Here is a 16992-nt window from a genome sequence, read left to right as displayed (position 1 = left end):
ATTTACTCACAGTCTTCTTAAAGTATTTTAAAATAGGATTTCTTAAATAAAGTAACTAAGAAGAACCATATTCCATGACTGATTATCTTCTCACTAAGAAGAAAAATTTCGGTTCCTTAGTCTGGGTCCAGCAGAAACCAATTCAAGAAATATCAATCAGTAATTTAACTAATGATGACTTGTAATAACAAACTCAATTTTTAAAAATCCTTTACTTTTTAACATTTCAAAATAGACTGTTTTAAAATCTAAGTGTACAGGTTCTTTTGCTGCTATCAATAAAATCAAATAAAAATTTCAAAGAGGTAATAAAACAGGTTAACTAGTATCAGATTATTCAAATTGTTGCAGTGAAATTTAAAATTTAAGGTGTGTTGGCAGGGAGTGGTATGGAATGTGGATTCTAGTATATTCTGAATATTTACCAAATTCCTTCATTAAATGGATTCAACTCACTGTCTTAAACTTTGACAAATTTAGGCTTTGCTTTGATACTAACTGTACTAGAAATCAGTAGACAGACATAACCTAATAGTAGACATCCTCCACGTAATACTCTGAATTCACATTTCTATACCCCTGAGGATTTCCAGCTTATTTAGTGAAGAAAACGTGAATGAAATCAGAGGTAAATAAGCAAGCAAAACCTTACCAGGTATTCCATGTTGTTGGCAGGACACTTCACACATCCATAACTTCCCACTGTATCCAATGAAAAACCACTGGACCATGAACTAGTTGAAATTTTTAATTGTACCTACACCAGAGAACACAGACAATCATATAAGAAATCTAAGACACTGTATTCATTTTATTTGATGAACAGGTGCTAGACCACCAGAAATTTATTTAGTAACATGAGACCAAGAAAAGTATTATCAAAGGCATGCTGCAAATGGGTAAGAGAACCACAGGAACTCTAGAGGACAATACAATAAAAGCAGAGCTCTAAACTTCCCTTTGCATTCACCTCTGCGATGAGTATAATGAATTTAAAGATGTATACCAATGAGAACTTCTGTTACTTAGGAAGGAATTAAAATGTAAAGTGATATCTTCCAGTGTTAGGTTTTTTATATAGAGCTAATGAATTCTTAAACTTTTAGCACACACAGGGAATTTATGCTTTTATTATTCAGCAAACAATGAAAAGTGTTGTGATAAGCAGAATGGAAGACACAATACCTGTCCTCAATAAGCTTCCAACTAAACAGAGACAGGAAATACACACTAATAATTATAATGCGAGACTTAATGTGATAAGAGGGATAAAATCCTATCAAACTGACAGGATAAAAAGCTTACTTATGGCTATGGGAAAAGGTGAAGTTTTACAGAAGAGATCTAATTCTGCTCCTGTATTAACCTCCATCTACCCAGCAGATGATAAAAACCTAAGTACAACCAAAGGTCAGACACATAAACAGGTACAATATCAAGCATTAACCAACACCTTATGACAAAGGTTCTCAAAGTGTGGTCTCAGGCCTCAGGCCTGAACTGCACTATGGGGGCCTGGCTCAGCAGTCTGTTTTCAAAGCCCTCTAGGTGACTCTGTTGCACACTGAGACTGCGATTGGAGAAGCACTGCTCTAAGAGAACATGCACGGGATATCTAGCTCTGCTTTAGATGATCAGAAAATCTTTCACACATGTCAGGCTGGAGCAGAATGTCAAAGCATGATCAGTGATAACCAGAAAACAAGAGGCAGACAGGGAAAGTGTAGGGCAAAAGACATTCTAAGCAGGTGCAGCTACACAAAAGCCCAGAGGTGAGCAATACCAAGATGTGAGTTTGCAAAGGAAAGAAGTGACCAGAGCAAAAAGGATCAGATCAGGCCTTAGGCTTTGTTTTTCTCTCAAAGGTCTGCCTTAATCCTTCATACATATGAGGCTCAAAACCAAATTCAACTGCTCTCTCTTTTGAAATGCCACTGCATCACTGGTAACCTACATAAAGTCAAGCTTTCCAATTGACACTATGTCAAGAACAGAAGTAATTCTAGGAGCACTGGAGAAAAAGATACCTCAGCCTTGGGGCACTATTGTTGTTAGTTCCTAATACACCACTTAATCATGTATTCCTTAAAAGTAGTCTTGAATCTAATGCATACCAGAGACACTGAACAATTTGTTTTATTGACAAAAACACACCTTATTTTTACTAAAAATGTTCTTCTTCTTGAAAGAGAATAAAACAATATCCCTAAAATCAGCTGGATGTTTCACATGCGTATCTTCTGCACGATACTGGAGCACCCGAGAAGTCTTGTTGATTAGCCAGTAGGGACTGAAAATGGAGAGCTCCATCTGGCTGCCAATCCGCCTGACATGTACTGACAGGTCAACTGTCAGCGTTTCAGCAGAGTCAGGAGAGAAACACACAAGGAAGAATTCGGGAAGTGTGTTGCATATACGGAAATGTCCATTCCAGTTTTTGCCCTGATATTTCACCAGAACTAATTCCATAATTTCTCCACTGATTCGCGAATGTAGAACATTGGCTGTACTGCCTTCAGTCAGCTCATGAGTTTCTGCTGTTCCCTAAAAACAAACAAAAATTAAATTTGCTTACCAATTTTAAAAAAATCTCAGCAATAACTTCCCTATCTTATACAAATACTAAATTACCTACCAGATTCACATTAACTAAGAAGTCTTCAAGGTACCATCTTTACATATTATGAATATCCAACAATTACTAAGGACTAAAAAGAAAACACTGTATCATAGCCAAAGGCAGAAATTGTCATTCAGCCATCAGCAGGCCAATAGCTGTTAGTTCTGAGAAAAAGACAGACCCATGTCAAGAATCTAAGACTGGATTCAACAACACTGGCTATTTCCATTAAGAGATATGTCATTACACGAGCCACATAACAGCTTGGGCTTCAGCTTCATCCTTTATTCACATTCTACACTTAATGGTTCTCATACAAATAAAACAAGGAAAGTGATGTCAAACTATTCTGACAAGCTATATAAGGTGGAACTACTTTAAAAACGAGTAATGGCAATATAATAAACTAGGCTTCCTTACCAACAGCTTCTCTTGTAAAAATACTACTTGAAAATGAAAGTGAAGTAGCTCAGTTGTGTCCAACTCTTTGCAACCCCATGGACTGTAGCCTGCCAGGCTCCTCCACCCATGGCATTTTTTCAGGCAAGAATACTGGAGAGGGTTGCCATTTCCTTCTCCAAGGGATCTTTCTGACCCAGGGATCAAACCTGGGTCTCCTGTGCTGCAGGGAGACTCTTTTACCATCTGAGCAAGAGCTTATTAAATAAATACTACTTAGTTCATTTAATTAATTTTAGTCTCCACAAGTCAGGGGTGGCTTCTTGTCACACAAAGAAAATTAATTTAGGTTCCAAACACTTTTCAGATTTTTGTATTTTGAAATGTTGTGGCATGAACAAATTTAAAAGCATTTACTATACTTCATTACTAGAAAATGTTCCCTAATACTTCTTAGGACAGACTAATTATTTTTTGGTTCATCATCACTTTAAAAAACTTTAAAATTCACTTCATAATAAATTAAGATGAAGTATTTTCTCACTGGTGCTTTCCTGTACTTTAGCAAGAGAACTGTACTTAGATAATCAAGAGATTATTATAATTATTAATTTATAGCAGATGCAGCAGAATTCAGTGGTGAAGAACAAGGAATCGCATTGCTTTGGTTCAAATCTCAGTTCTACCATTTATCAGATGTGGGATTATGAGTCTGTCACTTTAACCCCTCTCAGCCTCAGTTTCCTCATCTGTAAAATGGGTCAAATAATAGCAACTTCTTCAGGAAGTTATTGTATGGACTAAATAATGCACGTAAAATACATGAATTAGTGGCTGGCACAAAGTAGATGCTATGCTAATTTTTGCTATTATTATTACTATTAAAGCATTATAAGTATGGGACGTAAAACACTGACCTCAACAAAAATACCATTTAAAAAAAAAAGAATTCACTCCATGCAATAATAAAAGTAAAACAAAATGCAAAACAGGGGGCATATATGCATACTTATGGCTGATGTATGTTGATGTATGGCAGAAATCAATACAATATTGTAAAGAAACTATGCTTCAATTAAAAATGAATAAATTTTTAAAAAAGCACAAAGCACATACCTCAAGTAAATATCTTAGAGAATATGGGAGAAAATTTCGCAAGGTGACAGTAGGGTAAAGGTGAATGATGTAAGCTGGATCCCAGTCTTCCCCCTGTGCACTTATATAGCTCAATTCATCAGGCACAGCAACTGTGTTGACTATGAGAGGTAAGAAGTTCATTTCTGTTGACGGACACTGCAGCATGCATCTGACTTCTTTGCTCCGATGAAGCTCTTCCTTCCAGGAAATGTAAGTGGTGGATTCTTTGTACTGATTCTCTAAAATACCAGCTGGCTGAATGAACAACTGACATCTAAAGAAGAAAACAGAGTGGGAAAAAATTTTTTATTAAGAACTTAAGAAAAAGAATTCAATTGACTCTTCTTGATGACTCTACAAGAAAAGTACTCTTATTCCTATTTCTATAGATAAGAAAAACAAAGCTAAGAAAAGTTAAGAAACGTGCTCAAAGTCACACAGCTGACTCATGGAGGCACTTTCTGAGAAAAACTACTCTGTAAAAAAATGACAACTAAAAAAAAAGTTAATTTCAAATACAATCTAATAAGTCTCATAAAATGCTGAAACATCAAATACACAACAAAAAAGTTTCATTTGGCAAATTCAATAATATAAATATATTTCTCCATATGTCTTAAAATTGGATTTTACAGATCTTTAGATAGTAAGAATTATTGTTATTGTAGAATACAGATGTTTTACTTTTTTTCTAGAATATAGATGCTAATTCACAGAATTAAAAATATATATAATGAATCTTTCATAGTTTAATATATTCAAGGAAATATCTACCTATATGAATCTAAAGGAACATGGAACTCCTCTTCAGGTCTGGCTATTCCAATGCGCTCCAACAGCTTCACAGTCTTAACATATTTATAGATGATGAAAGCAATAGAAAAATGGTTTTTAATCTGTTGGACAAAAAACATACAAGTTGTTTAAAAAGATGTAGACATTCAAAAAGAAAACTGTGAGCTGCACACAATTACATTTAGATCTAAAAAATTTCAAGCCCAAAACTGGAAGATATTTTTATGGTAATTGAAAACTTTTATTTATTTAAGTGCTATATATCTGAAACTTGCTGTTAAATGGAACCTAAGAATTATTAGGATATTCACATGTTCACATATTACATGCTGAATTTTAGTATATATTATAATCTTTCAAATATGTACTAATCTTTGAAGACTTCAGCCGTAATATTTTCTTCATTTTAACCTTTTCTCAAAGTACTATGTTACTAAACACAAAAGGATAGCAAAAGAAAAATGAGGTAAATAAATATGGTATAGTTCTTCCTTAACTTCAATGTAATATAGGTAGGACCTAATAGCAAACTTAGAGACAACAATGACCAGAAGTTGAAATCCTTTCATTTTCATATAATTTTATAGTTAAGAAGAAATGTTCTTTTGCTGACCATATGTTGAAATCTGTTATAATGCCCAGAAAAAGAAAAATCAATAGTCTTAAAAGTGAAAAAAATATTTATATAGATTAACATGCTAAATTATTTTTTCTGGGGAGATCATTCCAATATTCCTTCACACATACTTGAAAAATGCAATACAAAGAGAATGGAATGTAATCTTATTTGACCAACAACTATTATATTACTACAATACTCCTTAGTTTTGAATCTTCCAAGAAATAGACAAAAAGTTTCATTAATTTTAAACCCAGGAGACAACAGTAATCAACTTTAAACTAACAAGAGCATTTTATGAGATATTTAAAATGAAGAATGTTACTAAGTAAGCTGGACAGGAAACAGCAGCCAATATAAACTATTATTTATTTCTGAAAATCAGTAATGACCTAATGAAGTTTTATTATATTCCCATGGTCAGCCAAGTGATTTAATATTTCTTAATATACTAAAAGGAACACAATTCACTTAATGCATTACCTGGAGAGGAGAACGAAGGGTGATTACTTTATTCCCTTCAGTTGCATCAATCTGTACCACGAGTGAGTCAAAATGACTGGTATTAGGATTCCATACATTATACAGCCGCCGTCCAGGTCTGGCAATTGGGACTTTGGTCACTTCTGTATATCCATGAGGTGCTAAGGCAGAGCATTCCAAATACTAATTTACGTAAACTTTTATAAGACAGAATCAACAGAAGCACCTCAAAACAACAACAACAAGTGTATTCTTCCTCATGAGTAGAAATGATGACATCACAAAATTCTTGTCTAAGACACAGGAGCTAACAAAGAAAGGAAACTATTTATTGTTATAACATTTTCTGACCCAAAACAATTTCTCCTGAGGTGGAGGTTTGTATGTATTAAAATAAACAAGACCCAGTTCATTCCTTATTTTCCAATTCTATATAACAAAACAAATCGTCTTGCTTTCTGAAATGATGACATTTACTGTCAACTTTCTGAGACATCTGAATACAGTTACTTTCACTCCTCACTGAACTCCCATCCTTTCTGAAGCATACAACATACTGCACTATTTAAGCATATAGAGATAATTTAGTTCTTTAAGGTAATTTTTAAATTAATCAAGTTTAATTTTCTCAAGTTAAGAGAAAGAAAACACAAGATTGTCAACTATTTGTTTCAAGCCTTTAGAAATCTGCAGCAAAATATTTTTCCATATTTTACCAAAAATAAGCTGATATCAGTACTTCAAAAGATGCCCTTAAAAATAAAATAATACAGCATACCAAAGGTCAAGGAGAAGAGGGAGCTCTCTTGACGGCTGAGTATAGACAGTTTCCCGTGATGTGAAGGTTCCATAGTGGCATATTCCAATTCCAGAATCTGACCAGCATCAACATCACACACATCACTTTTCTCAGGGCAGCCCATCACTCTGAGATTATGATTGGGCTGCACCTTAATGGGAACACCTACAGAATTTGTTACCGTGAAAGGAGCCCTGTCTTTTAAAGAGTAATCAAAAGTAGAAGCAGTGCCCTCTGAAAATCCCTGAAAAGGAACACAACATCACAATTAAATGTTTGCAAACTACAAGTTTTTTTCAAAAACTAAATTATGACTATGTGTTTTTTAGAAACTAATGCTGATGACACACAAAAATAACACACACATTTCAATTTAAATCCCATTTGACATATTGCAACCAAGAACTAAACATACTTTTGCTAAATTGTTGAAAACATTAAGACAGCTTTTGGATATTGTTATATTCATTGTATCTCCTGAAGAAATATCAACTTCTGTTTGTGGCTCAGGAAGTGCACTAAAATCATCTCCTGGCATCAAAGTTTTATCTTGGACTGGGTTCTTCTTTACCTATGAGGGTAAAAACATAAGAAATTTATCAGCCAATGAATAATAAAATTAAAATACTCTTGATAAAGTTAAATTCTTCTAACTTTGTCACTTAATATCAAGGCCTCTCCAAATTCTCAAACATATTCAGTGCTAAACCTTGACTTAGCACAGATCAACATTCTTTCTTTCAGTCTGTAATCAACTCATAGGGAAATGTTTAGCAATGTGCCACTCCAAGTAAGTTATGATAGTAGTCTCTTTTCTATCCTCTAAAGAAAGCTATTAACCTAGTGTTACCTGACTAACTGGTCATTTTATGCTGATGAACACTCTTAAGAGGACACTGAAATCTAAACCAATCTGCACTGGAAGTAACACCTGGAATTTTTTCTACTTTTTACCAGTAATACCTATAAATAAGTAATACAATAAGCTTCCAATCAGTCATCAGATTCCATCATAGCTTTTATTCTAAAGGCATTTCAAAAATATTATAAAACTTTCTTTGTTAGCCCACCTACACCAGAGGAGGCTAGGTCAGAAATATTATTTCTACTTTACTGAGAGGAAATTGGGACATAGGTTAAGTGACTGCCCATCTTTAACATAAGAAATTGCTGAACCAATTTCAATGCCTCACACTTGAGTCAGGCTGCCCCAGAGAGATGGGATGGGATCATTCGTGAAGGGTATAAAAGTATGTTCCTGTTAATTTAGAAAGATGGGCTTCAGAATCTAGGACTCTGAAGGGTTTTCAAGAAGTACCGTAAAGAGGTAACATAAGGAATTCATGAACCAGAAGAGCAGCTCTTGAGTCTTTCGGTGTCTTAAAATGACTGAGGATCCTAAAGAGACTCATTTATGTGGGTTATTATCCAGCAACGTGCACTCTATGAGAAACCTTAACTGTTGCTGCTCCTCAGTCGCCCAGTCGTGTCCGACTCCTTGGGACCCCACGGACTGCAGCACACCAGTCTTCCCTGCCCTTCACTGTCTCCTGGAGTTTGCTCACACTCATGTCAACTGATTCTAAAAAATTAATAACTGAGAAATTTTTAAACATTCATTTAAAACTAACAATTACATGTTAACAAATAATATTTGAATGAAAAATAACTGATACATAATAACTAATACATAATAAATAATAATAATAAATAAAAATAAATAAATGATAAATAAATAAATAATAATAAATGATACATAATAAATGATACATAGTGAGAAGAGCATTTACAAATCTCTTTAGTGGAAACCTTAGGAGAAGACAGGTGGATATTCAAAATGGACAATCAACAAAGATCTACTATATAGCACATGGAACTCTACTCAATGTTATGTGGCAGCTTGGATGGGAGGGGAGTTTGAGGGAGAACGGATACATGTATGTGTATGGCTGAGTCCCTTTGCTGTCTACCTGAAATTATCACAACACTGTTAACTGGCTATACCCCAATACAAAATAAAAAGTTAAAAAAAAAAATAGAAGACAGGTGGTCTCTCATTCTAATTCTGTATACAATCTGTTGCAGAATTACATGTTCTTTGGAAAATTCCACTGTTTGCTTATGAAAGAATGAGAACGAAAATGAAATACAATGACTGGATGTTATTATGAAAAGAATTTTGATCCCAGTGTCCTCTAAAAGGATCTCAAGGATCCTGGACTACATCTTAAGAATCTCTGAACCTTGTAAAAGAATATATATAAATGAATGTACACAATGACATTTTATGATCTCCTTACAGCAAGGCTTAAATTCCAAGGTCTTTTCTCCTCCACTCTCTCAATCAGCGGCTCCCAAACAGCATGGGTCTCGTTGTAATAATGAACCTGAAAAGGCACAGAATTAACAGAATTATAATGAGAGTCTTCAAACTTTAACTACATATTTCCATAACCAATATAAAAATACTAAATAGTGCCATATGTCAATAACCATTTTAAATACATACCTAAAGACACAAAGAATATACATAAAGAGGGTGCTTTTTATTCTACTCTCTTACTTTGCTTCATAAACAAATTATTTAGCAAAAGAACCCCTTAAAAATGATGGCCAAACAAAGAGTATTATATATCAACAAACTAAATATTAGACTGTATTATCTATTCATAGGTATACTTGCTATGATCACGCACACAAAAAAAGCTCACTTCTTAATTCGTCAGTTGTACTTTCAAGAAGTTGCCTCTGCAGGAAGGTAATAATTCATGTGGTCATACCTCTAATGTCATGTCAGCAGAAACAGCCATTAGGGAAGTCCAATTTTTAATATTTCCTGAAAACTTAGACTCTGCCAATAATAAAGGTACAGTTCGATGCCCAAGGCCACATTCTAAGGTAACCTGAACTGACTGGACAACAACAGCACAGTTTTCCTCTATCGATTGATTTTCAACGTCGCTGAAACTTTCTGTTAATTCTGTGCCCATGTCAACACCAAGAAACCAAGAGTTGCAGTCGCTAATAGATTTGAGGTCCCAAAGATTTTCCGTTTCCTTAGATGTATCTTTGGATTCATCTTCTTTTGTCTTTGGGGACATAGCAGCCATTATTGTCATCACAGTATTAAGAATTATGGGTGAAATCTTTTAAAAAAGAAAGCAGAAAACAATTCAGAGTAAATTCTTTCCCAGATGAGAAGAAAGAAGACATAATACAAAAATTTAAGTAACTAATTAAAAATTTAAATATATCAACTTTATAACAAAGGAAACACAAAAGAGAACACACACAAAATCACACGTTCAGTCAACTGACCTCAAACCAGTGATTTCTGCTCAAGTTATTCTAGAATTAAGTAACTAACATACATGTCAACTGTTGAAACCTAAAGTTAAATCAATTAATTCAGAGGCAAAAAGTGTCATGTGAAGAGAAAAATGCAGAAGCATAAATGAATTTTTCAACCAGCTGCATTAACTAAACCAAATTGTGTGATCCTCACCAAGATATACGCACATGGTTTTCATTGGTCTCACAGAAACAGGAAACCTGAGAATCACCATGGAACCCCTTTCACACTAAGACATGAGAATTCCACCTCCTACTATCTTTGGATAGTTTCTTTGCTCACCTCTTCATTCGAATCACTGTGCCTTAGTTCTTACGTCTTCCATGATGATGTCTTCCATGTCTGGTGAACACCATCTCAGCCCACCCTCCACATGATTTTTCTAAAACCCAAATCTGAACATGTCATTCCTATGCTTAATAAAATCTTCAACAACTCCCCCTCGCTTTCAGGATAAGATTCAAACTCTCTTTAAGTTAAGGACATAAACCTCTTTGTGACCTGATGCCTCATCAATTAGTTACCCATGACTTTCCAAAGCTTGAGCAATAAGTGGATTGCTTCAATGTTTACTTCTTACAATCCTTACTTATTTAATATGCTAAAGAAATACGACTACATCACCAAAAGAAGGATCCAGTATGTAGTGCTTCCCAAACTTATCTGTCAACCAAATCCTTTTTTTCCTTGCCCTGTTAATGTAACCTATAACTATTGCTCTCAGTCCCAACTCCACTATACCATTCTCCCCAGACCTAATGGGATCACCCCTTCAAGACCTTAGAAGATTTTTCAAACCGGCACCTTTATATATATATGTAAAGTGATATACAAAGACATGGAAAAACAACCCCTCAGCATCTTACCCAGTGTCTCAGACTAAGTGCATACAAATCCAAGTTTTCTCCCCATTTAGCAGTGTAAGTCTCAACAAAATACCACCTAAGAAAAGCTACACTGAGAGAAAACTAAACTGTTATTTACATGGTAATTCAAATGACAATGTGAACCTTGGTTTATTCACTATTCGCTATTTACCTAAATAATAAAGCTACTATCAGAATTGCTATTAACCACCTCAACTTTGTGTCCCTTGGACAGAGAGAGAAACAGATTTTAGAAAGTGTTCTGTACTGTTCATTTGTAATTGACCAAGAGGTCATACTTAGAGAATGTGAAAGGCGTTGGAGAACAGATTGCTTTTTCAATACTACAACTGTAAGAGATAAAAAAATTCTAATACTTTATTTCTAGCATCCATGTCATTAAAATATTTTATAAGACATATAAAACATTTAATGACATAAATATTAAATTCAACCAAATAGCACCCCAAATAAAAGCCTAAAAATAAAACTGCAAATAAAATAACAGCAACTTCATTTTTCCATCCTTCCCTTCTCTTTCCACTTCGTCTCTCTTCTGCCCATCTAAACCCAATCTCCAACACACAAGCAAATATACTAGATAAAAATTATTCTGACCATCTGTATACATTTAAAAGTATAGTTCACACTGAATAACATGGATCTGAACCATGAGGGTCCACTTAAATATGCCGATTTTCAATAGTAAATACTATGGGAACTACACTATCTGCATTGGGTTGCATCTGCAGATTTAGAACCTCAGACATGGAAAATCTACCGAGGCCTGACTATAAGTTCAGTTCAGTTCAGTCGCTCAGTCGTATCCGACTCTTTGCGACCCCGTGGACTGAAGCACGCCAGGCCTCCCTGTCCATCACCAGCTCCCAGAGTTTGCTCAAACTCATGTCCATTGAGTCAGTGATGCCATCCAACCATCTCATCCTCTGTCGTCCCCTTCTCTTCCCACCTTCAATCTTCCCAAAAATCAAGGTCTTTGTGACTATAAAGTTAAGCACTCCTAATCCCCCCATTGCTCAAGAGTCAACTGCAGTCTTTCAAAGAAAACAGAAACAAACATTTGCATTAAAGAAAAATGGATTGGGGTATTTACTGATTACTAAATATGTGACTAGCATAAGTGCTCTAAACATGAGAGAAATCAAAAGATAAGAAAATAAAAATTGATTTTCACCCAAATAATATGATAGCCACTAACCTTAATTATAAATTCTTCAACTTTAATATCTATATTTTCTTTTCCTGATGTCTGTGTACATTTTTTCATAAATAAAGAACAGGGCTGTAAGACCTACAAACAGATAAATGAAATTTACTTAAGGACATGTCTTACTTAATTTGAGATCTTTAACTATAGCCTATTACTACAAGCAAAAAGGCAAATTAAATTATCTGAAAACCTCTCATGAGGGCTCCTCCAAACTATGGCAAGTCTATGATCACAGTAAAGGACTTTCAGCAGTTGTGATGAATTCCTTTATGCCAAATTCTTAAGTAGTAATGCACATTTACTAGCAGAAGTCTAAAATATCTTTTAAATGAAAGTTGTTCAGTCGTGTCCGACTCTTTGCAACCCCATGGACTGTAACCACCAGACTCCTCTGTCTATGGCATTCTCCAGGCTAGAATACTGGAGTGGGCAGCTGTTCCCTTCTCCAGGGCATCTTCCCAAACTAGGAATCAAACCCAGGTCTCCTGAATTGCAGGCAGATTCTTTACCATATGAGCCACCAGGGAAGCCCAAAATATCTTTAAAATGATGCCCTGCACAGAATAGACTTCAAAGATATCTATAAAAGTGAGCTACACAAGATCTTACATTTGCAAAGAGGCAAATGAAAAAATGAAAGAGGTATTTCATTATAACTTTTATGACAACAAAATCACTTGAAATTGTTATTCTAAACAAATAGTTTTGTTAACATTTTTATTTAAAAAAAACTATATGGTAAGGTAGGTAAATGAACAGCTTCCCAATAATTAACAACAGGACAGTCTTGAATTTCCTGTCATGTCCTTATTAGAATAGATTGCAAATCTTCAAATTCAATGATTTATTAAAATTATGAAGCCTATATTATTAAATATCATTAAAGAAACAAATAAAATACATCTGAAATGAATGAGGGAATTAGTACTAAACAGCTTTCATTTTTAAAAAATTAGGATGAGTTTTAAATAGAAATGATTAATATAAACTTTCTGTGACATGTCAAGACAATCCCGCTTAAGAATGTTTCATGATAAAGTATAGATTAAGCTCAGCACTGTATTTCTTTACACAAGTCACTTTATCCATCAATTTTTTTTAAAATTTGAAATAACACTGCAAATAAGTCACATTATATAATGATGCTCTTTAACATAAAATAATCAATTTAATATTAAAAACCAAATGGTGTGGTAGTTAATTCATTTAATCAAAATCACATTTTTCAACAATAATGTGAAAGCACCACTGAAGTTAATTTGTAATAAAGAAAAACAATCTCTTTTGGGCATGTGACTCCAATGAATGTTTGGTTCATTCATCCATTCAGTCATTCATTGGATATATAGTGGCGAATAAAAGCAAAGTTGAAAAGGAATATTGATTTGTACTAAAATTCAAATACTGTTCAGCAAAAGATGGTATAATGAAAATTAGTCTGGAGGTAGTCTATAGTTTTGTCACTACAAACACAGGTAAATCATTTAACATCTTTGGAATTCAACATCTTTATCTGTGTAATCTCAAGCTGGAGTAAATACAGAGCTCTCATATTCTAGGATTCCATGAATCAACCATTTCTGCCATCCTTCAATTCAAGCCTAGGATATAAAGTCATTCTTACTGTGGTAATATTTTTTCCTCTCTTTTCTCTGAGAAAAGGGCAAGCAAGCACTTTAAGATCTCCCACAGAAGCTGTCATTATCTGTTCAAGTTCGGATGTTGATAGAAAGAAGTCACACTGGAATGAGGCTGTTAGAGCAGGAGCGTCAGCCTTTGTAAGGTTGGCAACAAAAACCACTTCTGGATCCGTGATCTTGGCATTTAAAGTCATATTTGGTCTTAGGGAGTCATCTGAAGAAACATAAATAGGAACCATAAAAGTTCTAGTAAAGTAAATCTTGTCACTTGTGTATATGTATCTGTAACTTTCTATATTGCTTCTCATATCTTGCTGTTAGGGATATAGTGAAAGTAACAATATAAATAACTTATTGGTTAGGACTAACAATAAATAATTATTAACTAATGCTGATTATGTGGGATAATGCAATCTTGATCCCTGTTATAAGACTTTGACCTAACAGAAATAATCTTGTTTTGAAGTTCTTTTTGTCCGAATTTATGTGTATATGCAATGCATATATATACATCTGAGTGTGTATTATGCTGCAAGAACAGGGAAGGGAAAACAGGTGAGGGGAACATAGGAAGAGGACAGGAGACCTGCTAAAAGCACACAGAACATTTTACTTGTTTCCTTTGATTTTACCCTAACTATATAGTCAGTGTCATACAATGTACAGTATAAATATATTACATGTATATATGAATACAGAGATTTCACATGACTACTGTTTAAGAAAGGTAAATGGAAAAATTAAATTCTGACCTTGCCAATTAACAGCAGTTTTCCAATACTGCTCAACTGCACATTAGAGAGAAAAATGCATGACCTTAGACAATTACAATTTTTTTTTTTTTTAGACAATTACAATTTAACAGAGAAAAGAAATGTTAATGGCAGAGCTGGAATAAGAGCAGAGGCTTCTTGGCCCCTGATCCAATACATATTTCTATTCCTGTTGTTTAGTCGCTAAGTTGTGTCTGACTCTCTTTGACACCACAGACTGTAGCCCACCAGGCTTCTCTGTCCATACAATTTCCCAGGCAGAATACTGGAGTGGGTTACCATTTCCTTCTCTAGGAGTCTACCTCTCTCGTAAAAATTGATGCTTACTAAGGTTTTTCTTCTGAACATATTTAAATTTGAAAGAGTAATTTTACATTCTTAAACTCTCCATTTCTCTTTTTCCCTGTTTGCAATTCTGGTAAAATATAAGACAAGTTATCATCTGTGACAAATAAATTCTGCTAACCTTTCTCCATCTTGATTTTTGCTAAGGCAGTCTGTCTCAGTGGAATCTGTGATTCTTTAGTCGTATTTTCTGGACTCTGAGGTATAGCCTTGATAAAGAAATCTGCCACAGTCATCAGAAATTCCACACTGGCACATACATACAGCTTGTCAAGAATAGCATCAATATGACTTTCATTTCTGCCTTGTTGGTAACTTATGTCAATCATAGAACTGTTGTTCTCTTGACCATTCTTCTTATCAATCATTCTGAAAAAAATTTATGTACATTCATTATTTTATTCCTGCTAAAACACTTAAAAAGATGAAAAATTTTCTAATTATCTTGTAATAGTTTCTCTTTCACCTTTCAGTTTCCAACCTGTATAGAAAACAGATCATTGTTAACTGGAGTCTAATTAGCTAATCAGCAACCAAGACAGGGTCTCCTAGTCTCCACAGCCAAGGTTCATGGTAGTAAGTACTCATAAGAGCATTTTATAATTATAATGCAATACTAGAAAAAAAAATCAATGACCACTGAAAGAAAGTTTGGCAATTAACAAAATACATTATTGTAGCCCCATAAAATTTAAAAGACAACCTCTTTATTTTATAAAATAAAACCTCCTTGAAGGAATTTATCTCCAAAGATTATCCTATACAACTGGCTACCAAGTTAGTTCATGTAATTCAAATCTCACAGTGTTCATCAAGGGTCTGCAATGAATTTCCACACAGCCTCAAGCATGCTGCAAAAAGCAGGCTATGAAACAGAAGCATGGTCTTTATCACCCTTGCCTAGACTGCTATGCCAAGACACAAAGTTTGCAAACTAGAAAAGCTGGATGCATGAAAGCACTCTTCCCTCATTTATTCATCTCTTAGAAAGACAAAGGGCTCACAAAGGGCTCAAGCAGCAGAAGTTATTCTCCAAAAATAATCAAGAACAAAAATATTACGTATATCATTATTTGTAGAAGGAATAAAAATATAATTAGAGCTACTAAAGTTGCATATTTCTCACTTTGTAGTAAGGTGACATGGATTACTCTTTCAAAAATGAGCTGATAAATGTGAAAATTAGGGATTCCATTTTTGCTAAAACTTTCTTTAATCCTGTAGGGTCTTTTCTTTCAACTTAAGTATAGTTGATCTACTAAAACTTTTAAAGAAATTTTACCGAACTGTTTTAAAACATATATACAAAAGAAAGATCCATAAATTGAAGGCTTTTTTGAAAAAAGATTCTGCCTACTGAAAACAATTTACAAAAATATACCACTAACGAACCACACCACGTGGAATTCACTATTAAAATTCTTACATTTTCTCAGTTCCCACTTTTAAGACAATATTATTAAACTTCCCTTTAATTCAAACATAAAAGCAGCTGAATCTGAAATTAGCACAGTTTCTTGATGCACTTCAAAATGAAATATGACCAAAGACCTACGTTGATAATCTCAAGGAACAGAATCCCTAAAAGGATGATCAAAAGACCCCTTCTGACCATCTGAAGCCAATCAATCAATGTCTGTTAAACAATGCCAAGCACAATGTCAACCTTTTACATGTGCAGCAAATTGAGAAATGACAAACCTTGATGTTGCTCTCTCAATTCCTTCTCTGAGATCATCAAGAGTGCAGGTCTTAAGTTTAATACTGACATTCAATGAGCCATCCTTAAACATCTTCCCTGAAGAGGCCATAAGATGGAGCCTGAGTTCACCGAGCCGGAAACTGTCATTATGAAATGCAAGTTTGGATTCCTGTGGTATATTTTTCAAGCAAAAGAATCAATTATCTTCAGGTGTCATGTAATTACTTTTAA

The 16992-nt window shown here is 34.3% G+C and overlaps 1 protein-coding gene across 5 annotated transcripts in view; it reads right to left on the bottom strand.

The window, feature by feature from the left end:
* The window catches only part of VPS13C (vacuolar protein sorting 13 homolog C), a 169871-nt gene that overhangs the window by 40852 nt on the left and 112027 nt on the right, over window positions 1-16992 (bottom strand). For all 5 annotated transcript variants that reach the window (XM_070469192.1, XM_070469193.1, XM_070469190.1 and 2 more), the window contains 13 exons: window positions 16761-16930; window positions 15181-15428; window positions 13926-14155; window positions 12290-12382; window positions 9633-9998; window positions 9153-9239; window positions 7268-7423; window positions 6832-7096; window positions 6054-6214; window positions 4931-5052; window positions 4136-4430; window positions 2155-2544; window positions 653-757 (listed from right to left, as the gene is read on the bottom strand). In XM_070469192.1, coding sequence (XP_070325293.1) covers window positions 653-757; window positions 2155-2544; window positions 4136-4430; window positions 4931-5052; window positions 6054-6214; window positions 6832-7096; window positions 7268-7423; window positions 9153-9239; window positions 9633-9998; window positions 12290-12382; window positions 13926-14155; window positions 15181-15428; window positions 16761-16930 — 2688 coding nt within the window. The remainder of the gene's footprint in view (window positions 1-652; window positions 758-2154; window positions 2545-4135; window positions 4431-4930; window positions 5053-6053; window positions 6215-6831; window positions 7097-7267; window positions 7424-9152; window positions 9240-9632; window positions 9999-12289; window positions 12383-13925; window positions 14156-15180; window positions 15429-16760; window positions 16931-16992) is intronic.

This window comes from Odocoileus virginianus, chromosome 6 (assembly GCF_023699985.2).
Source record: "Odocoileus virginianus isolate 20LAN1187 ecotype Illinois chromosome 6, Ovbor_1.2, whole genome shotgun sequence".
In the NCBI taxonomy this organism is placed as follows: Eukaryota; Metazoa; Chordata; class Mammalia; order Artiodactyla; family Cervidae; genus Odocoileus; species Odocoileus virginianus.
This window is presented reverse-complemented; position numbering and strand designations above follow the sequence as displayed.